We start from the raw sequence: 22,705 nt of genomic DNA, 5'->3' as shown, positions 1-22,705 counted from the left end.
ATGAGTTTGTGGTATGCTTAGCAGTAAGCTCCAGTCTGTCCTGAATGTGAAAAGAATGCTAGTTCAATTGTGACCATCAAGGAAGGAGATAGTTCTCCCTTCGGAAAAGATTAAAAAAAAATTTTACAATATAAACCTGCCCTCGATGCCTTCAAAATTGAAAACTAAATTTTTAAAACATCCTTAGCAATGCTGTTGTTACACCCTAACATTTATCTTGAAACATTGGATCTTATTTTTTATAGCATATGATAGTAACCTTATTTATCTCCTTGCTGCATCTTTTAATTAGCTAATGGCATTTGAGTACTCATGTTGGCAGTACAAAGTATGGTTTTTATTGGTAACCTACAACATTTATACAATTGTGAGTTCAATTCCGTTATCAGAGCTTCCTTGGGTGTTAATAATAACATATTACCATATTGGCTGGCATAGAGCAGTTATAGGGACAAGGCACTTTTCTAAATAGTTGGTATTCATCCATTCAATGTTCACAACAACCCATAGTGATTAATTGTAACATCGTGTGTTGTTTTTTACTAGTTTCTGAAGGCCTGGAATCTGTTACATTTAGCACTGAGTCATCCGAGGAAGCTATCGGTAAAAGTTTTTTTCCAATTGCAAGTCAGGTCTATGTGCTTTCTCCATCTCACTGTGGAAGTCCTCTTTGAATGCCCTCGTGCTTTGTGATGTTTAAAGCTCCTCATGTCTTGTCTGTGCTCATCCAGTGAATCTTGAAAGTCAACATCACATAGAGAACATTGTGCTAGTGTCTGCTCTACTGCGATGCAAGTTTCACAATTTCCTTATTTAGTTCTCTCTGTCTGAATGCAATTTTTACATTTTTATGTTCTGACCACTCTTTCAATATAAATATGCACATGCTATTTTTCATTTTAATATCATTTGTAGTATTCATCTTCATGCTTTCCAAGGACTCATTCCATGTCTTTTTTTCACTAGAATTATTTTATTTATTTATTTATTTTAATGTAAGGAAGTGAAACAAGCTGCTTTGCTCCAGGTAGAAATTGCTGTAATAATTAGTGTGTGTGTGTGTGTGTGTGTGCGTGCGTGTTTTGTGTGTGTGTGTGTGTGTATGTTCCCACATTGCCTTTATTTCCTGCTTTCATTCTGCCATCTTAAATTGTAGCCATCTTCAGAAGGCACCTCAATGTTATTCTCCCAAATGTACCTCGTAATCTTTGTTTTCACATTAAACAATGTTCCATCACAGAGTGCTATGGGCTGCCTACCACTGACCGGACATTCCCTGTTTCCTCCCTAGCATCAGCCGAGACACATTATGTATATCCCACTTCCAAAGCGCCACTCAGGCCAGAGGAGCCACAGACTGAAGGTGGTAAAGGTTTTCATGCTTTGATTCATTTAATTCCGCAAAATGTAGTTAGTGTATATGATGTTCATGGAACGTGGAAGTTCAAGCTGCTGTACTTGTTCTTCAGTTGAATAGATTTGAAGAGCTTTCAAACTTCTTGAATTCTTAACATGATAATTGGCTCTCTGAATACAGAAATAGATTTCAGTTTCTCTGTAATATCTAAATATTGGGGCATAATAACAATTGAAAGCCAGTTAATAACAGTTAAAACATAAATATTAGTTGGAGGATTTGTTCTATAGAATTTCCACTCTTGGTTCTGTTTTTTCTTGTCTAAATTCGTTGTCCTATCTGTAAAAATATGTTGCAAGATCTTAAGAGAATGAGGTGTTTTGATATTGAAGAAAAGTAGTTCACTATCGCTGAACATCTGACAATTTTTAAAATTGTTCTCCTTTTTTTTAATACAGTTGTGGAATCTATTACAAATGTGTCTGAACCACCTGAGACCACATTAGGTAATGACATACCTATGCAGCTTTTGTCCTCATTGCCACCATCATCTGAGAACCTCAGGTTCTCTCTCATTGTGAATTCATGTTGCAACATCATTTCTTGGTTCTTCTATTTATAACCATTGTCCAAGAAGTCTCTTTGTTCATTCAGTTTTATATCAAGACCTGGTCTCTTTATCTTCTTAAGTCAGTGAAACTATCAAATCTAAAGCATCTTTCTCCTAACATTGCATATTCTGCCAGCTTGATGTTGTGTTGAATATGTCAGATAATATATTTTGTATAATGATCCATTCATACTTTCTACTCTGGCAACACATTTCCCATTAACACTCATTCCATCATGTTCATTTGCATGTTTGGTGTTTTTTTCCATTATTTAAGTGAAAGTCAATGCTTCTTGAATTGGCTTAGCTTTACTTTTTTTATTACTTTGTTTTTTTCCTTTACAGTTACTACTGAATATATCTTTCTAGCACTGTTGAGGAAGTACGAAGGTGAAGGGAAAATTTAAGAAATAAGGACATTACCTACTTTGAAATTATTTTTATAACCTGTCATCTCTATACATTTAAAAAAAAAAAAAAACTAAGGCATTAGGAAGAAAGAGGAATGCTATTTTTGTTGCAGAGTTGCAGTTTCCTTTCTTTAAAAAAAAGTCCACTTGTTACTGTCATGTCTGTCATCTGTACTCAAGGTGTGTGAAGCACCATGGTAACCTCTGTTATTCTCCTTTAATGAGCATAGAAGCATCAACTCTGCCTTCCCAAACTGAAATCCTACTCAGCCCAAATGAGCCTCAGACTGGACTGGGTAAATACATCATTTTGTGCTTTCATGTAGAAGGTGAGCGTTTGCAGAATATAAGAATGGAAAGACAATAAGGGCACTGCTTGACGTTGGAAGCCCCACCTTAGTCACTCAGCTCATAGTTGTCACTGCCCTTCTTCTCTCTTATCCATCACTTGTAGGCGTCATGTGTTGTGAGTAGTCTTTAGGATATGCCTAAAAAACACCTCTCAGCTGCTGTGCAAGTGTTTAACATGGGAAATTATTCCATTTACATATAAATAGATATCCTAATTTTAAGTACTTGATAATCTTGACTAGTTTTATAAGTTCTTTGGCCATGTATTAACAGAAACAAGTTTCACTGTGCAACCCAGATAAAAGGTACTACTGGCCTGTCACCTTGTCATTATCTGGTTCTTTACTTCTTTCCACTCCTTCCTTCAGTGGTTTGGCCATTGCACTGCATTCAAGTAAGAGAAAGTGCAATAAAACCAGTGACTTTGATGGTGGAGTTGGAAATTTAGGAAAACTAGTCATGAACATGGATAACTAAATATGCTTCTGATTATAAGGAAAAGCCCTTTCAATATTTATAGATTCTCTTGGAATAGGAATTTATTACAAATAAGTCCAAATTTGTGTTTTGATTGCCATTGAACTTTTTATATGGCTCTATTTCCAAAGAGGGAGCTATTTATTTTACTCATTGTTCATGGAAACATCCTATTAAATATTGCCTGTTGACCTCTACAGTTTATTACCAAAATTCTGCATTGACTACGTGAACTGAATCTGTATCAGTTATCTCCAGTTTTTTTATGTTTATTGTTTTTAATAGCCGTGATAATGTTACTGAAATGTTTAAATGTGAATTCTATTCATGATTCTTACCTCTTTCGAAATCATTCTTGTGGCATTGCCTCATGATATGCCTTTACCTGCAAACTGTTTTTCCTATTCCCTGGAAGAAGCAGATAGCCTGTCAGGAACCTCAGCAAGCAAGGAAGTGGGGAGTCAGGAAATCATAGAGCTGAAAGAAACTCTAGAATCAGAGAATGTTAGAACTGGAAGGGCTCTTTAAAAATTCTGTACCTGTCCATGCATATTAGCATAACCAATGAACACAGATACTGGGGCGGTGGGTCAATTGGGAGAAAAGGAGACTTATGTAAAACTTTAGACAATAAAATGATAAATAAATAAATAAATAAACAAACAAATAAATAAATATTCTGTACCTTTTGATGGAGTGCCTGTAGCTGTCACCCAGTGATGAGCAAAGGGAGCTCTGATGCTCCAGGTTGCAGGCTCCTAAACCAATGTAACCTCCAACCTACCCTGGTGTTTATCTCCCTACAGGCAAGAAGATTCCTCTGAATCCATGGCATGCCTTGCATATTTTGACTTAGTATCCTGAGAAAGTCTCTGCAGACTCAGAAACACCTTCTCGTATCTAATAGTTCTTATTTTCAGCAATCTTTTTGTAAGGCACCTGGAACTCCCTGACCTTGGAAAACATTTTGTTTATTCTTACCCCTCTTATACCAGATACACTTTAGTCCAACTAAATGAGATATTTCCACAAATTGCAATGCTTTTCATTTTCTTGGTGAAGAAATAATTGGTTTTTATACCGAGTGTCCTAGAACTCCTTTGGGAATTGCCCAGCAAAGGAATACCTTTCTTCAGTAATCTTTTGTTTTTATTTCTGTTCAATTTTTCTTCCTACTATGACCAATAAAAATTATTGTCTTTAATAAGATTAATTTTCCCATCAGCACTTGCTACTGAAATACATTCATTTTTTCTAGGTATATTTGGAATATGACATGCTAACTTTTTTTTAGAAGAAATTGTATCTATTTGCACTCAAAATATGTATTGTACTGGGATAATCTGATAAGATGGTATAAACTTGTAAGAATGAATACTTGTTATTATGAAATTTATTTTAACCTGTTTAAAAGATACTTAAAATAGATGTTTCTAGGATTCTAACAGTTTCATTTGCCAGCTGAATACCTTGGATATCATTTAATGTTCCTTCTTGTTTTGTTTTCTGTTATAACAAGAAATTATCTTCCTATACTTCGCAGCTTTTTGGAAGATTTAATTGCTTGAATTGCTGTGTATCTACCTCATCAATCACTCGACAAACACCTCTGAGAGCCTAGAGGCTATTAAATAACTGTGATTCTTGCAAGAGCTCAAGAGCTCCAAGCTTTATGTCCTTTCTTTTAGCTCCCAAGCAGACAGTGCGCACTCCTCCCAAAGCAAGACCGTCTCCACATCCAAGAGTCCCTCAGACACAGCCAGGTAAATACACATTTTACATTCTATGAAAATGAGAAGTCAGATGTTAGTGAAGTTGTTCTGCTGAGTTATGGTGAGCTGGGTTTTTTAACCCTTGTAAAACAAGTCTTCCATTGAAACCTGATAAATATTTACATTTCCTTTTATACTGAAAAGTATATTATTGGAATAAGTTATTCCAGAAAGCTCCTCTAGTATTATATTATTTTGAGTGGGGGATGAAGAAGAATGGAATTTCTTAAGAGTAGCCTGTCTACTCTCTCTCTCTGCCTTTTCCAGCTTGAGAATCCCTAAGGCTTCCATGGTCCTTGAATGGGCCTCCTCTTGCCAATCACCTACATTTTTTTAAGTTTTTAGTAGATTTTATTCAGCATTAATGTCATAAAGAATAAACATATATGTCCTCTCCTATAACATAACAATTATATTATATTGCTTTAGTTGTTTTGCTGTAAAATTTTGATAAGGACCCAAATAAGATTCTTTATAAACAATTTTTTATTCTGTTCAAGAAACTCTCATTTGAATGTTTAACTCTAACCTTAACTTCTGAACCAACTCTTCTCTAATTTCTCCAACTACCTCAGCCAATCTCCATGATGGAATACCATAAACTTGACATGCCTCAAAGAAAGCTTATTGTTTTTCTGCCTTTCAATTACATCTGTGACAGGTTCTCAGCACTTTTATCTGATTCTTACCTCTCTTTCTCATCCAGCCTCTGTAGCTCATCTGTATGGAACATTTTAGCATCAGTGCCTGCTCCATGCATCTACCCAGTCATGCCTAGTCTATTGTCATTGATCAACTGATCTCCTGTGTCTCTTCTCTCCAAATTTCAAACATGTCACCCCTTCATGCTGAAGTGATTGTTTAATTCATTTAATCAGTCATTCAACAAATATTTATTGCATTCTGACCATGTGCCAGGCAAGGCACTAAACATTAGGAATGTGAACAAAATTGAATCCTTCTGTGGTCAAGGAAGTTACAGTCTAGGCCAGTCACCTAAATTTAAATTTATCACTTATATATGGTCTGCTTCCAAAAATGAGAAAGGAAAACATTAGCAGGAAGCAGTTCTGAATTCTCACCACAAATTCTTTAATCATAGCTCATAGTATCCCTATTGAAAGAAAAAAATTATATATTTGGGCATGGTCTTTAATGTCTGATTCCGAGAGAAATTTTACCTGTTATTTTTTTTTCTTTAAAATGAAATTCCTTGAAAGTAGATTCTATGTTCACATCCAGCTCATTTAAATCTACTTTAATGTACTTTAAAATGTGTATTTTTTAACTACTAAAACTTTGATATAAAAATAATATGGGTATGATACATAAGTATATGAGGGTAATAAGACAACAATCTCCTGATAGAGTGAGAAACTTAAAATAAAAACAATAAATACATGTGTAACATTAATATATAAGAAATACTGGGGGAAAGAATTAATGATGAATGAATAGAATATGAATTTTGAAAGTAGATCAAATTTATGGATAGGAAACTAAAATCTAACTTTAAAAATAAATTGGTTCAAATCACATGAGGATTCTCTCAACTTTTTATTTGAATATAAAACATAGAACAAAAGTAGCAGAGAAAGGGAAAATAGAAATAAATAAGAAAGCATGAAAGTTTAATGAATGTTGAAAAATAAGAGTAGAGATGAAAAATAAGTGCTTGGAGTTAAGACATTGGGAATATAAATTCTTGGTTAGTAAAATTTTTTTAAAAAAATAAAGGAGATATGAATTAACAAGGAAGACATTCATAATTTTCTTTTTAAGCTGTACTCTACAGATAGAAATACAGAATAATAAATTAGCAGCTTACTCTAAATTTCCATTATTATACTATATTCAAAGTTTCAAATTTGTTTGATTTAGACCATTAGCCAAGCTTCCTACACAAGATATGCAGCTTCAGAACGAATGATAGGCTCATAAGCTCAACGCATTACACTCTCTAAATCTGAAACCTTTGAGTGGCTGCCAAACAAGCAAGAGAGCCTCCTGATTCTGTCCCAACTCAGGGAACTAACTCCCAATCCATCAGCATCTCCCATAGAAGATAGCTGTAATCAAATACGCCTGGCTTTGTTGGTGATACTTAATGCAAGGGAACAATTTGTAAAATTGATCGGGAAAAACAAAATGCATTCTAATTACTCCTCTTAAAAGTGGATGATATTGGGATCTCTCTTGCCCAAGAGAACATGATCTTACCTAGTAGATCCTAGCAATATCCTGGGTTTTATACTCTTCCAAGAATGCTTACATATGTGTTCATATGTATTACTAAATGTTTCAAAGACAGATATTCAAATTCTAGTTTTTCCCCTCTAACCCTTGGCTAGCTCTTTATGAACTTCAAAAGGCTTTGAGGTGGGAGAATGTCCTGCTCACAGGTATAATACCAAATACAAATTACTATTATTGGGCTGTAAGGGTAGCATCTGACAATAGTGTATACACAATGTGTTCACCCACCCCTTTTTTAGGATGAAATTCTTTAACTGGAGATGCCATCTTTCTTCTTATTTATACTTGAGTTATGTTTCTAAATTAGATGGCAAACTTGAAATCTATATTTGCCATTGAAAGCAAAGTGGGATAAAAATTTTGGAACAAATCATGAAGAATTTTTTGTCATTAAATAAAGATTTGATTTTTTAGTTTCTACATTCATAGGTAATACTTAACAATCCCATTATTAATCGCATACCTAGAAATCTTATAATCATCCAAGCTATAGGTGTTCCTAGTTTTTGTAGGAGCAAAGTGAAATTAGAATGTTCTCAGATACTTCAATGTCAACTTTGTAAAGATTTTTCTAGAAATAGAAAAAAAATTATAGTAGTAGAGTTTTCACATCATTCTGACATTTAATTCTCACAATCACTCTTTGAGTTAGCAGAAGTTTATCATTTCCTCATAAAAATGAGAAACAAGTTAAGCTGTGACATGCAGAACTTAAATATAGAGAATCCAAGTGTTTGGATCTAGTGATAATGTCTGGACCTCAGCTTCAGCTCAAGTCTTTTCTCTGGAACTTAATAACTATGTAACCTCAGGCAGATAGTCGCCAACCCAAATCTTTAAAGTGAAGCCGATAACTCCTTCCTCCCAGCATTTTGGTAAGAACCAAAGGGCATAATCTTCATGAAAGCATTTTTGAAATTGTAAAATGCACTATAAATAAATGAGTTTTTTTTTTCCTGGTATCTATTACATTAGCACCTGTTACAAAGGAAGAGTTGTAGAAAGACAATTTTAGTTTGCAAACATGTTCATTTAAAGGTTTATTTGGGACTGAAGAATTGCAGGAAGAGTAGAGTGCCAGCCCACCCACTCTATTCCTTCCACACTCACTTCCCTTTCTGCTGTGGCCTGATTTGACTTTAAGCTTCTCTTTTTCTTATTCATGCCTCATGGGCTTCTACTCTGACTCATTGAATTCATCTTCAAAGAAGACATAGGGTATGTGTATATTGTGGGGGAGAAGTGAGAAGTTAAGCAAGCATCTAGAAAAGAATATTCCTTCATTAATTTGGTAATCTCTTCTGAAATGAAGATTTTTAAATGTTCTCCATCCTACTCTTATATTTCTTAGATTTTATTTTTCTACAAGTATCTGAAATCTAACTGATCTATTTTTAGAGCTTAATGTTTATTTTTCTACCTACCATATTCCATTTATTTTTATTTTTTATTGTTGGGCTTATACTTTGTCAAATCTTATTTGTTAAGCATGACTGGGAGATGCTGACAGAACCCATGATCTGAGTTCTCTCTTTCAGCTCCTAAGGTGTTCCAGCGTGTTACTTCAAAGCCAAAAATGTCACCGAGGCCAGAAGTGCCATATACTCCACCTGGTAAATGTTTTATTTCATATTTGAGCCAAATGCATTCTGTTGTCACATTCTGCTGCAATGAGACATAAGAGCTGATGGATCCAGGGGTGAGGCAGGGAAGGTGGTCAGCAATGCCAGTGAGGGGTTAGAAGAGCTGCTGGACTTGATAGTTTAGGCGCACAAACCTGTATCTGAAAACCATGGGCTGATGCTTTGGAATTCAGCAGTTTTCTGGTCACAAGCATATTAATGTGTCTGCTGTGAGAAGTATGGAGAGTCATATACACAAGACATAAAAACTGTAAATAGGCCAGTTCTAGTTAGCTTTTGCTGTGAAATGAGTTTGGTTGGTTGTTTGTTTTTAATTTTTAGTTTCAGAGCCTCTTGAACATCAAAACTATGGGTGAGGAATCACGCGTGGATCCGTGGTTGTAGAAGGCCAGTGCAGTGGAAGCCAACCACAGTGGATGGAGGAGATGTCATTGAGACCAGGAGGCAGAGTCAGATAGAGGGTTTTGATAAGAGGAATGAGAGCAGGGTGGTATGACAAAGAAGCCATGTCAGAGGATGACTTTCTTAAGGAGAGTGAGGCATTTGCTCTGTTTTAAAGGTAGAGGGGAAGAAATTAATGGACAAATGGAAATATCGACTAATGGAGAAAAATATAAAATAATAGAAATAATGGGAAGTAAAAGGTCCCGGAGACGTGGGAGGGAGCGGGGCCCAAGACCCCAGGTTGAGCTTGGAAAGTGGCTTCCACAATGGCAGGAAGCTTGCTTCCTCTTAGACTGGCCCTCAGGGAACACGGTTAGAATAAAGGGACAGTGTGCTGGAGGTGCAGGAGTGTGCAGCCTACACGTATTCCTTTGCTGTAGGATCAGTCTCTTTGTAGCCTGTTGCAGGGTAAACCTTACTGCAGATTTCATATTTCACCATCTTGATCAGGGAATAACATATTGTTTCTCTCACCTGGCATAATATCCATGCACATTCATTTTCATTTGCCCCTATCAGACACATTACTCATAACTGTCTTGTGTTCATTGAACTTTTCTTGGGAGTGGTGTCCTTTATTCAAAAAGATAGTTCATTTCATTGATTGGTTCATTAATATACGTGGTAAGTTGGTTAATATAATTGAGTCTAAAATAGGATAATGGTAAAAATTCTTATAAGGAAATTAAAAGTCTCCTCTCAAAAAAATTGTCATAATTTGCATTGTTTCCTTCAGCATGGAAGATTTAGATTTTAGGAATCATGCTCTTATTGAATGTAATACACAGAGGCATGCCACATAGGGGAAAAGAAAAAAAACAACAACTTGCATTTCTTGAAGCTGCAATTGACAAGCAAGAGAATGATTCATCACCCTTTCCCATGAATATTTCTATTTTTTTTCTTTCCACTGATTTTAGCTACTATAGAAAGCCTGCTATGACAGTTTATTAAATCATCAATTCATGGTTATAAAGTGCCAGTCGCAGCAGCAGGAATCCACATTACCCCAGCCTGAATTCCCCAGTCAGCTGAGGCAGGCAGCGAGGAATGCATTTACAGTATGGTGGATTTATTGGTTGCACGTGTCTTCTGGGTCTTCTTTCCTTAATCCCAGCTCCCTCTGTATAGTCTAGTACTGTAACCAATGAGGTTATTTATAAACTACTGGCACTTGGTATAGTCACGGCCTTTACAGACCCAAATCAAAGTGCCTTCTTCTTCACCCTCCAGATAAACATTTAGTTTGATTTACAAGAGGAAATTCCTCATATTTTACCACTTGAATTCCCCAAAATACTACATAGCAAAGGTGAAACATTCACTGTAATGATGGGTTTTCTCTAACTTTGACAACCATGGATCTTTTTGAATTTGTCTTTTTCCTTAAAAAAAAAAAAATCCAGATTTTTTAATTCCCCTGGATGTTATAGAAATTCTATAGTTAGTTTTTAGAAATTCTAATTGAGTCAAGTTTCGTGTTAATGTACCAAATTCCACAACTGTAATTTCAGTGATAGTTAGCAGCCTACACTAAGAACAAAAGTGATGTGTGCCTTAAATATGATCCCCCAAAAGCAATAAAAAGTGAATGTCCATTTTATAAAACCTATTTTTATACTAATGGTAAAGCGGTGCTTGGCCACCTGATACAAAAGTGTTGGGTTTTTTGTTGTTTGTTTCTTTATTTGTTTTCATTTTTCTCTGAGGAAGAACTGAATTCTAATTATTTTTCCCCAGCATCGTATAAGATGCAAGAAAATTACACTACCTACAAAGGGACTCTGTTAATTATGAAATGGTCAGAGTGGCAGGAAAACCTTTCATTGAGGGAGCGAGGCTGAGAAGGACCTCCTTGTGGGGAAACTGAGTCAAAGAAGCACACTATCTTGCTCTTGGAAGAAGACTTTACCATAGAAATCTGATTCTAGCAATAGGCAAGTCCTCCTGAAATTTGCCCCACTGAAGAGCAAGGTATCAAATTCTCAGCTTACTGTTTTATTTTGTTAAAATAGAACAGGACAAAGGTATTAAAAATATACTTGATATCAGGGACTGAATATAAATAGGTTTATTGTAAAGCTGACATTTTTGTTCTTCATTGTCATATTCTCACTAGAGGCCTGATGCACGAAATTAGTGCAAGAGTGGGCCTTCCTTCCTCCGACTGCCGGCACCCGCTTCCCTCTGGCACTGGGACCCAGGCTTCCCTCGAAGCCCCAGCTTCCTCTGGAACAGGGGTCCTCAAACTTTTTAAAGTGGGGGCCAGATCACGGTCCCTCAGAGAGCTGGAGGGCCGGACTATATGAACTACTAATTCCTACTGTAACACCTCGGCTGCGCTCACTGCCCAAAAAACCTGGCGGGCTGGATCAGACTCCTCTGCGGGCCGCATGTGGCCTGCGGGCCATAGTTTGAAGACCCCTGCCCTGGAAGGTCGTCCGAAAGGATGTCTGGTCTAATTAGCATATTATGCTTTTATTATCATAGATATGGCAGGAGGCCCTGATACCTAATATACTAAAAGCCACATCACTAAGAATGCCAAAAGTGGCAACATTTATCTACTATGAAATAAGCACTCCATCAACTTTTCACGTGGTATATCTAATAAGAGACTGATTTCCTTTTGCTGCCTTCTCCGCGTAATAACGGTTATTACTGGGACTTTAGTTTAGTTTAGTTTAGTTAGTGTCTTTTAAAATAAAACTATGTTTTCCTTTTAGCTATTCAAGACTTTTACCTTTCTTGCTATTTTCATCAATTTTTAGGCCATTTATGCACTTTATCTAAGATCATGCATTTTCTATTGCTATCAACAAAATTTTAGCATGAATATCAAATGGCCCCTAACCACTTACTTCAGGGAAAAACTGACTTTCTATTTTGACATGAACTTGAAGGAGACCTGCCTTCTTGTGTTTAATTACATTAGCATTACCTCTTTTTTTTTCCCTTTCAAGGGAAGCTTCAAATGAACTGTGACCAACTCTCTTCTGTTCCCACTAAAACCTTCCTGAGACAGTAACATTTTTTCACTTTGAAAAGAACGGTATCTCCCGGGCTTTGTTCCTTACTCACAGTGAAAGTATGCTTGCCTCCTCCTTGCTTTCCAGGATTGTGTATCTGCATTGTCTCAGTCCAGGCGTGACATTTCGAGTACACAGTGTTTCCTAACCTTTTCTTGCAGCTCCAGGAGGTGTGCTCCTTCCCCATAAACCAGACCACGGAGCCTCTCAGAGAGAATCTGGTAAATGAACCTTTTTATTTTCTCAATTAGGAAGTATATTTTTCAAAAATATTGTTGAGGTAAATATTTTTTTAATGATTGTAGGTGTGGAAGACGTTTGAAAAAAATTATGACTATAAAAGGTGTATTTCTTTATTTTGGGGGGGGAAGGGATAATCATATCATACAATCTGTATAAATATTTTCCCCTGGTTAACACTAGGAAACAATGTGCAATTAGTTTACTTTTCCTGGAAGTGTTTTCATTGAATAGGACAGTGGTCGGCAAACTCATTAGTCAACAGAGCCAAATATCAACAGTACAACAATTGAAATTTCTTTTGAGAGCCAAATTTTTTAAATTTAAACTTCTTCTAATGCCACTTCTTCAAAATAGACTCGCCCAGGCCGTGGTATTTTGTGGAAGAGCCACACTCAAGCAGCCAAAGAGCTGCATGTGGCTCGCGAGCCACAGTTTGCCGACCACGGGAATAGGAAATCATGTTAATATTATAAGGCCTAGTGATTAACCGAGCCAACCATTTTCACCTTCTTTCAAAATGTAACTTCATTCCAACTATGCGTGTACTTTGAAGTAAAACATGTAAGAGTTGACTCAAAAAAAATGTTATTAAAGTGGCAGTGAATACAAAATTGAATGTTTTAACTAAACTAAGTTTCCTGAGTAGCATCTAATATATATAATTTTCTCATATTTATCATGGTTCTTGGGGAATTTTTAAATGTTCAAATGGATGCATGGAGAAACACAGAAACTATTTTCACTTCACCAGGTAGTAATTCTCACGAATATGTCTCTTTGGTTTGCTTTTGGCCCAGTTCTGCAGCCTGTTACCTTTAGAATTGATCCGCCAGAGACAACAATAGGTAATGGCTTTCCCATATTGACCAAGTCTAATTGTTTTCCTTGTCGTCATCAGGATTACAGGTCTTTCTCAAAGGATCCTATTGAAACATCATCTTTTCTCAAACCATTTCATCACTTCATTCTCATTATCACTCTTTCCAAAATAGAAAAGTAATGGTTTCACTGTTCTAAAAGCTTTGCTCTGAAGACCAGCTTAGGACAGCTCACTACCAAGCCCATCCTCACCTACCTCATTTATCTCCGTGTTCCAAATGACTCCACCTCACTCATTGCCATCCAGTTAACATTTTCTGCTGATTTGGTGGTTCTCAGCTGTAGTGTTCTGATATACTAGAAATTTGGGAGTGGTACTGGCAATAATTATCATTAATATCGATCAAAGTACTGAAATTTGCCAATGGTTTAGATTAAAAAATAAACATGAGCAGACTTGCAATGATTGTAGCAAGCACAATGTTAATACTCTCTCTCATTTTCTAACCCTGTGTGCTGTGTTGGGTGGGAGAACAACAGCTGACATGCTCAGGACTGTGACTGGCCCATACTCCATCTTACTGGTATGGTCATGGAGTGTCAAGCATTGAATGGCATTTATTCCCTATCCTAGTGGGAAAGCACAGTTGAGAACCATCATTCCAATACTTCAGTCATTTTCCCAAGGTTCTGTGCACACTTCATTTTCTTCTCCACAACTCAGTGTTTTTCTTTTCTGTTTCAAATGAAGGATCTCATGTGATATTCTGGTCTGGCTCTGGCTTTTGAATCTAGGGATTGAAAACCTTGGTGCTTATATTTTGCAGCTCCTTTAGACACCCGAAGCAGCCCTTTCGTCCCTATGATTTCACCAAGTTCTAGTCAAGAGGAATTACAAACCACTCTGGGTAAATTTTGTTCTGATATTTCAGTCCAATGAGGACCTACCTACCAGGGCTTGCCCTTAAAGAAACCGTATTACATTGTGCTCCTGTTGTTTCCAAGCAACAGAGGGTTTCTTTCTACCATTACATAAAACCCCCACGTCACTTGATCCTTTTACATTAATTGTATATTTGTCCTAATACCTATGGTGCTTTTTAATATAAAATGAGAAGGTTTTAAATCATCTTGACAAATTTTCAAGTATTCTAAAAAGCAGAATGTTCCCAATGTGTATCCATCTTATATGTTTTATTGTTTCTTTTGTATTTGAAAGTGCATTTGAAAGAAAAATTGTATCTAGTATTTTTTTTTTGAGTTTTAGTTCATTTTCTTTAACCCAATATATCCAAAGTATTATTTATTTATTTTCTATTATTATTTATAATAAATTCTAGTATTTATTGAGTATTTTATGGGCACAATGCTAAGCAATGGGAGTTCCAAAATAAAACTGTTTTAGAGATGGGTCCTTCCCCTGGAGAACTTGCCCTGTAATATGAAAACAGGGTTTAGGGATAGTGGTACTTCCTGAGTGCCCCCTGAGGATGCTACATGTAGTTTTAAATTTAAGCCACATGACAACTTTGAGAGGTAGGTTCTATTACTTGCCCCATTTTACACATTAGAAAATTGAGGCATAGCGGGTTTTTAAATTGTGGCCAAGTCACACAACTAATGTCAGAGCCAAATTGGGACCCACGCACTCAGTCACCAGAGCCCCTGGGATTCGCCACCGCGTTATGCGTTCCAATGAGTGTGACAGAGAAATGAGCAACATGCTGAACAAGCCAGCTCCCGCAGGCATTGGGGAGGCTTCACAGAAGAGGGGACATTAAACTGGGTGTTTAAGTTGGAGTGACAGTTGACGTTAAAAATGCAAGGTCCTTCCAGGTTAAAGACGGATGGGATTGAGGCGCAGGCAGACTGGCGGCCAGTCTAATGCGGTGAGCATGCAGGTCACATGGAGAAAAGTTGATGGATGAGTCAGGACAGTTGCTTGGGATGAGCTGGCCGTGCTTTCGGGGAGTTCACAGAATGGGAAATCCCAGTCTGCCTGACTCTTGGCTGACAATGAGCCAGAAAACACGTGTTCTCAGCTTGTGATTTCTGGCTCCTGTGTCTGTCCGTGCTACATCACACATGGCTGTGTCTAAATTAGTGGCCTTGTTTTCCTTTCTTCCCTCCCTTTTCAAATAAACTCATTCTTTATGTATGGCTGCTGAAATGAAGTTATGGGTCACATTTTAAAATAATTTTAATGAAGTTATGGATCACATTTTAAAATAAAATTCTTTTAGAGAGAAAAATTAAAAACTGAATGAGTAAATATGCCCTGATTGCCAAATATTCATCTATTGTAGTCTAGGCCCACAAAGCCAAGATCACCCACGAAAATGAAATCAAAAGTACTCTCAAGAACCCCTGCCCGATAGGCTAATTATCCAACTTCCACTCCATATTATTTTTAATGTATCTTGGTTTATTGAAGCAAGAATCATCACCTATCATTTACCTCATGTATCTCTCTTGAGCCAAATCCAAATTATAAAGCAGAACAGAAACAAACAAACAACAAACAAAAAGATGACAACATATTATTTGCAGAAAGTTTTTCCTTGGATTCAGTATATGCCAAAGTGAACAATTTTCTGTCTGCATGATATGGTTATGATAAAAGATAATATTGAAGGTGGAACTATTGCCATACTTATTGTTTTTTTATGGGGTGGAGGAGGAGTCAGAAGAAGTGTGTCTATTTGTCAGTAAACAAACTTTGCTTTTCACATGAGGAAAATAAAATGTATCCTTATATGGTACAAATAGACATATTTTTATCTGACCTATTTCTTTTCCAGCTCACCTAAATAACTTGTGGAATAAATTATGGAACAGAAAAAAGACACAAAGGCAGTTAGGAGACATATCCAAGTATCATCACCTCCAGTATCATGAAATAATGATCCTGATCTGAAAGCGTTTCAAAATCATTACAATAATTATATCCAGGATTTAATATCATTATACAAATTCTCTTAACATAGTAATATAGCATACTATGTTTTAATTATTTTCTTATGTTCTGAGGATCCTCAGCTTGAGAGAAAATATAATAAAGGAGAGTTACTAAGGTGCACTATTAACTTTGAATTACGATGACTACTGGGCATACTGATAAATGCACTTTACCCGTTTATTATCACTTGTTTATAACGTTAATTATTTAAAGCAAACCACCTTCTTGTGCTTTTCCCCAGCAGACACAGACCAAGCCACCCAAGAGCTCTTCACAACTAAGATCCCACCAACAACTGGATTGGCAAAGACAACTCGGGGTAATGCTATTTCCCCGCCTCTGTACGATAACCTTCTTTTCTTCATTTTAAATCGGGAAATATAATTTCTTTACAAAATGTAATTTCTCATCACAGTGAATTACTTGATTTTTCTCATTTCCTAGGTGCAGGACACCATACCAGCCAAATATTAATGCCCATATGACTATCAGTGGATGTAGGGAAGACAAGTTTTTTAGTCAGAGCTTTACTTTTGAATGCATGGCTGAGAACTAACAATGAAAGCTCTCTTTTGTTATTCATTGATTGACCTTCATTTGACCCATGTTCTACATCTGATAAATGAGACTCTTTATTACCTTTCCTCTCCCACACTCCCCACCACTCTCCTCTTCCTCTCCTTTTTCTTTTGTGCCCAACTTGCTGGACACATTGATAGGTGGCCCAAGGAAGGAAACTAGTAAGAAGACATATCAGTTTTTAAAGATAATTTGATATTTAAATTTCCAGGAAACTTTTCTCTGGAATGTCCTTTTTTAATTTCTTCTTTTCTATGTTTTGGAAATTAAACTCACCTACACAAACCTCTATCTCATCTTCATGCTCTCAGGAGGATGTTTTTATCCTATCTGGGTTATAACCATTGTGGGTTCCCAGTATTTCTGTGTGTTCTTTCTTTCTTATTTGCCCCAAATGACCCCCTTTGCCCATCTCTGCTTCTTCCTTATGGAAATAAGCCCAAAAAGCAAAAGCAAATATTTTTTGAGGAATTAGAAGACAAATTTATTTTATTCTTTTGTTTATTATAATTTTGGGGTAGGGGATTTAATAGAAGAAATTTTAAATAATAAGAGCAAATAATAACAATAAAAGAAGTCTAATTTTATGGTGTATATTGCAGTAAGTAGAGTAGTATGTACTTCTATAAGTGTGACTGAACACTACGGCATAGTTCTCATAATTTTTGTAAATTTTTTTACTTGTTTGGTTTAATTTTTACTATGTTTCAAGTGTTTATTTTATTAATTGCTTTATCACCTTCCTACTTATTCACTTTTTATTTATAAATCTACACAGAAGCCTAATATACTGTCAGCCCTCCCACATCCTCATTAGTAGCAGATGTTTAATCATATTACATCTATACGCCACCCTCATTTTTTGCATGTTTATTTTTTATGTTTTTGCAAACTTTTTTAATGTCTGGCTTAATAGAAGATAGCTGGATTATCATAATCAAGCACATTAATTTTTTTGCAGGAAACTATACATGTACTTACACTAAGCAGGAAAAATAAAGACTATTCAGCGCAGGTCCTGTTGCCAAATGAGAAAGCTTTCAGCTTTTTAGTGCTTTATAGGTTTCAGAATTAAAGATCATAGGGCTGTTCTTTACTTTTGCATTTTCTTACTTTAATGGGAATACTAGTATTGTGTTACCAGTATGAATGTATGTAGAATTCTTACCAAATTCCTTCTAGGTCATGTTTTTTTTTAGATAGAAGTTTCATAGTTGATCGGATATATATCCAGGACTTGATATCATTATATGAATTCTTTTAACATAGTGATAGAGCATACTATGTTTTCAATATTTTCTTAAGTTCCAAGGATCCTCAGCTTAAGTCTCAGCTGCACTTTTCTGGTCTGTGCCAAGGATCTTGAGAGTGGCTCGCCAGAGATTCGTTTCCATGAGGTGACAAGGGACATCCCATCTAAGGATGAGAGTAACATCCACAACCTGGCCCAGCCGGATAGCCCTGCCTGGGAGAGAGGGTCATCTTCAGTCACGACATGATGTGTGTCCCTAGGAACACCTTTGGCCCAGGCCTCATAAACGTCTGCCTGAGCTCTAGGGAAGGGGCGGCCAATCAGCTGTTTGTTTTAGATGGGCTGTGCTGTTCTATTTATAACACCAGCCACTGGGAGCACAGGACAGCACACAGTACTTTGATACAGATTCTGTAAGGGTGAAATTGTTCCTCTTGATCTTTTCACTCTACGCATGTGCCCTCCGATCCCTCAAACATAGGCCTAAGTGCTCAAGGAAACCCCAGCACCTCCTCTGCGGGCCTTCGCTCCCTTGTCGACTGAGACAGTTCCCTGAAGCACTCTGCGCCCTGCGATGCTCAAACACTTCGGCTCTGCCTTTCGCTTCTCAACCGGTAGTAGAAATCCACTTAGCCAGCTGCATTTGGAAAGTACTTTCATTATTTTACTGCTTGCAGCCCCTGATGCTTACTCACCCAGGGAAAGCTGAATACACTCCGTCCCCTCTCCCTGTAGTAGGCAGAACACACATCATTCACAGTGTTCCTCCAATAATCCCTGTTTGTTTAGTTTTAAAGTTCATTTTACATAGATTTTTATAGAACTATTCAGATATGAAGCCATCTTTTAAAGTTATTTTTATTATTGGCCACCAAAATCTACATGGAAATGATGTTTACAGAGTTACATTGTCACAAAGCTCCTTTGTCCTTTTTTTTTTTTTTTCTCTTTAAAACTGAAGCCCTAGAGTAGATTTCTCAAGGCCATGTGTTATTTGGTAATGAGATATGTAACTCACAACCTAAACTTAAAATTATGTTTTGGCTTTTTTATTTTTTTTTATAAAAGTTATTTCTAGATTTAAGTAGAGAATCTGGAACAATAAAAAATCCTGTGACTTGAAATAATGAATATAGTGCTGATTATTTTTGTGTTCTGCTCTAAGGCTCTTCTAACTAAAGTTTTTAGAATTTAAATTTCTTCTAAAATGAGACTTAATAAGAACCATGGTCATTTAGTTCTTTAAAAGAAAGCAATCTAACACAGAAGAAATTAATACAAAAACCTGAAATATGTTGGATTGACAGATAATTCTCAAAGAAAATTAAAGAAAAACATGGGCTAATCATCATTATGCATTTTAGGGTGTGTAAGAATTCATATTTTATAGCATCAATACCTCTGTTCACTCTAGTTATTACACTTTAATGGGCCCGCACTGAATCCACAGAGAATATCAGTGTGTGTCTGCTGGTTTTTGGCCTGAAATATGCTCATCGGTCTTCACATTGGAAGCTTATAAATGAGCTACATTATAATCTGTTTTGCAGGTGTGTTTTTTTTTAACTTGTTAGGCAAAGCATTGCTGATTTAAGGTTACCACTTCAAGGTCTGAACAAAAGCAATGTAATTTACTTACAAGTTTGAAAAAAAGAATTGTTTCCCTCCAGTCTTAGCTAAAGCATTACCAGGAAAGTTGGAGTTAGGAGGCAGTGTGCTGTGTCAAGGGGGCAGAGGAGGGAAGGGAAGAACAGACAACTCCTGGATAAATGCATATTTTAAAACCTTAGGAAGCAACCAACCTGAGTTTCTTGTGAATTTGCCCGTTTACAATGCTTGCTCATTTTTTAATTTATTCAACAAATCTTCAGTTGGAATCCTCACTGTGCCCGGCCCTAGATTACAGGAACAGGAAGTGACAAATTGATATGTTGGTCCCAGAGCTTGTCTGAGTTCTTGCTCCTTGCTCTCCCTAGATTGCTGAGCAGGGCCCCTGAAGTCATTTTCTCTCATCCTAATGCTGTAAGAGATGGCACTGAGTGGGCATTGATTCATTTCAGGGTTCATAAGCCAAGACATTTTGGTAGAGATCACATGTTTTTACTCATTTCTTCTTACCTACCTCAAAATATTTTTTTGTTTTGCCTTTAAGATTACTGGTCTTTTTTGGAAAAACAGCGTTTCACAGTGTCTACCTAATTGAGTGATGTGGATGGATGGATAGATGGACACATGGATGATGGATGGATGAATGCTTGGCTGCCTTTTATGTTTACCATGTTAAGCTACCATCTGGTAAAGTAAATGTCCTTGAAAAATTGGACTAATGGTGACATCTGTAACACTCATTAGAAATTACCTACCTCATTCTGATAATGTGCTTTTTAATATCCAATCATGAGTACTTTCACTTATTTTATTTTCCTTTGCAGAATGTTCTTTCCACTTCCATACACAATGTACAAATTGTTGGTCCCTAGGGTTTCAAATCTTGATTTAGTGGGCTTTGGAGTGTAGGGTATTAAACATGAAGCATTTGCTCTGTTTCAGCACCACACAGACTGTACACTATTCCTGTGAGGCCCAAAATACCAGAAAAACCAGACATCAGACCTGGTAAGTTGTTTCTCTTTCTGATGACCCAAACAATCAGCACATCTGAGACGATATAAAATGTGTTAAAGCAGCTAGATGTACTAAAGAAGAACTATAAACTTAAACTGAAATAATGGACATACAGAAATTCTGATCCTTGCAGGTAAGTGGAGAGGTAATGATGGATCCATGGAACCAACAAGACCTGAGTGAGGTTTTTAAGGAGGATCAGATTCAGAGACCACTATAGAATTTAATACAAAATTATTTTTAAATAGTATTTGTGCATAAATCACATACATAGGCACACTTTTTCAATTTTCCATGGCAATTATAGGTAGCATTAACATTCTGTGTGACATATTACTTGCTTTCAAATATTATTAATCTATTTTATTTTATTGTAAGGTATTACAAATAGTAGTACATATGTCTCCCTTTTTTTCTCTCATTGACCTCCTCCCAGCTTCCTCTACCCCCTGGCACTTACCCTCAATCAGGGTCCAATGGTTACTCTCTCTCTTTTTTTTTTTTTAATATATATTTTATTGATTTTACACAGAGAGGAATTAAGAGAGAGAGAGAGTTAGAAACATCGATGAGAGAGAGTCATCGACCAGCTGCCTCTTGCACACACCCAAACTGGGGATGTGCCCGCAACCAAGGTACGTGCCCTTGACCGGAATTGAACCTGGGTCCATTCAGTCTGCAGACCAACACTGTATCCACTGAGCCAAACTGGTTACAGCCAATGGTTACTCTCTTAACCATGGTATATTTAGTTCTTTTCTTTAAAGAGTCTTCTAAGCGAAAGATAAGACAGGTGACCTCTTAAAGTTTTGATAATGCTATGGCTGTCAACAGAGCAGGAAAGAAATTTTAATGCTTTTATTACAGTTTTGTGTTTAATGATGGACTTGTACCAGGATTATTAAAGGAGCATATGTACCTAGAGACTCATGCAAAAGGACCATCCACTTATAAGTTATGAATTAAGGCCTTGACAAGTAAATACACTTCAAGTTTTTATTTTTTTCATTAGCATAGGTAGTCCTAATTGTCCTTCAGTTCATTTTGGAACATATCTAGTGCCTATAAATTAAAAATATATTTCCGATTTAGAAATATAAATTTCTTTGCCAGTTAATTTTTTCAAGCCCAGTGATCACATTAGAGTACAAACCCAGGTTTCTATTTCCAAATACAAACCTATGATTTTTATACCAGAATTGTGGTTTCTATATTCTGAACAATAATTTTTGGTAAACCATCAATTTTTTTATTGCTTGGTTAAATGATTTACAATTCTCTGGGAAGTTTTGTTTTCCTTGGCTACAAATTATTATAAGAAAATGTCTGAACTATTTCTTTCCTACTTTATTATAGTTCTGAATAAAACAACTACAAGACCCACTAGACCCAAACCCAGTGGGATGCCCAAAGGGAATGAAATGGGAACAGGTAATGATCACAAATTTATTTCCTATTGATGCTGCCAAAACTATAAATGTTTTCATTCAATTTTTATAGTTTTGTTGAATTCTCACTTCAATTTCTTTTTTACTAGTTTTGGAAGTTCCTAGCTTAAGGAATTAAAAATTGTAATGCATTCTAAAATGAAAACATCCTATGTCTCTGAAAAATTTAAGAATAATTTATCATTTTTCTAAACCCAGTTTACTAAATAGCTACCATAAATAGGCTTGATTCTTTAAAAGATCCTGATTAATATAAATTATTGAATTAAAATATCAAAATATCTGTTTTTCTTCGTTTCAAAACAAGTCCAATACATAGGCTTGGTCTTTGAGACTGAAATCACTTGGTTTTCAACTTTATAATTTCATAAATACCATTATAACTGTTAAGAGATTTAAATCTATTAGAAATCTTGACTAAATATTAAAAT

General features: G+C 36.2%; 1 protein-coding gene across 36 annotated transcripts in view; it reads left to right on the top strand.

Annotated features, from left to right (window-relative positions):
• Positions 1-22,705, top strand: part of ABI3BP (ABI family member 3 binding protein) — a 237,401-nt gene that overhangs the window by 167,141 nt on the left and 47,555 nt on the right. For 28 of the 36 annotated variants that reach the window (XM_084875404.1, XM_084875411.1, XM_084875410.1 and 25 more), the window contains 11 exons: positions 547-603; positions 1,292-1,363; positions 1,816-1,863; positions 4,894-4,968; positions 8,772-8,846; positions 12,511-12,570; positions 13,390-13,437; positions 14,239-14,319; positions 16,612-16,689; positions 20,752-20,817; positions 22,183-22,257. In XM_084875404.1, the coding sequence (XP_084731530.1) occupies positions 547-603; positions 1,292-1,363; positions 1,816-1,863; positions 4,894-4,968; positions 8,772-8,846; positions 12,511-12,570; positions 13,390-13,437; positions 14,239-14,319; positions 16,612-16,689; positions 20,752-20,817; positions 22,183-22,257 (735 nt within the window). The remainder of the gene's footprint in view (positions 1-546; positions 604-1,291; positions 1,364-1,815; positions 1,864-4,893; positions 4,969-8,771; positions 8,847-12,510; positions 12,571-13,389; positions 13,438-14,238; positions 14,320-16,611; positions 16,690-20,751; positions 20,818-22,182; positions 22,258-22,705) is intronic. The other 8 variants (XM_084875414.1, XM_084875426.1, XM_084875423.1 and 5 more) reach the window with 5 other exon arrangements.

This window comes from Pipistrellus hanaki (genome assembly GCF_964339955.1).
Source record: "Pipistrellus hanaki genome assembly, chromosome: 2".
Classification (NCBI taxonomy): Eukaryota; Metazoa; Chordata; class Mammalia; order Chiroptera; family Vespertilionidae; genus Pipistrellus; species Pipistrellus hanaki.
The sequence above is the reverse complement of the archived record's forward strand: the minus strand, read 5'-3'. Positions and strand labels throughout refer to the sequence as shown.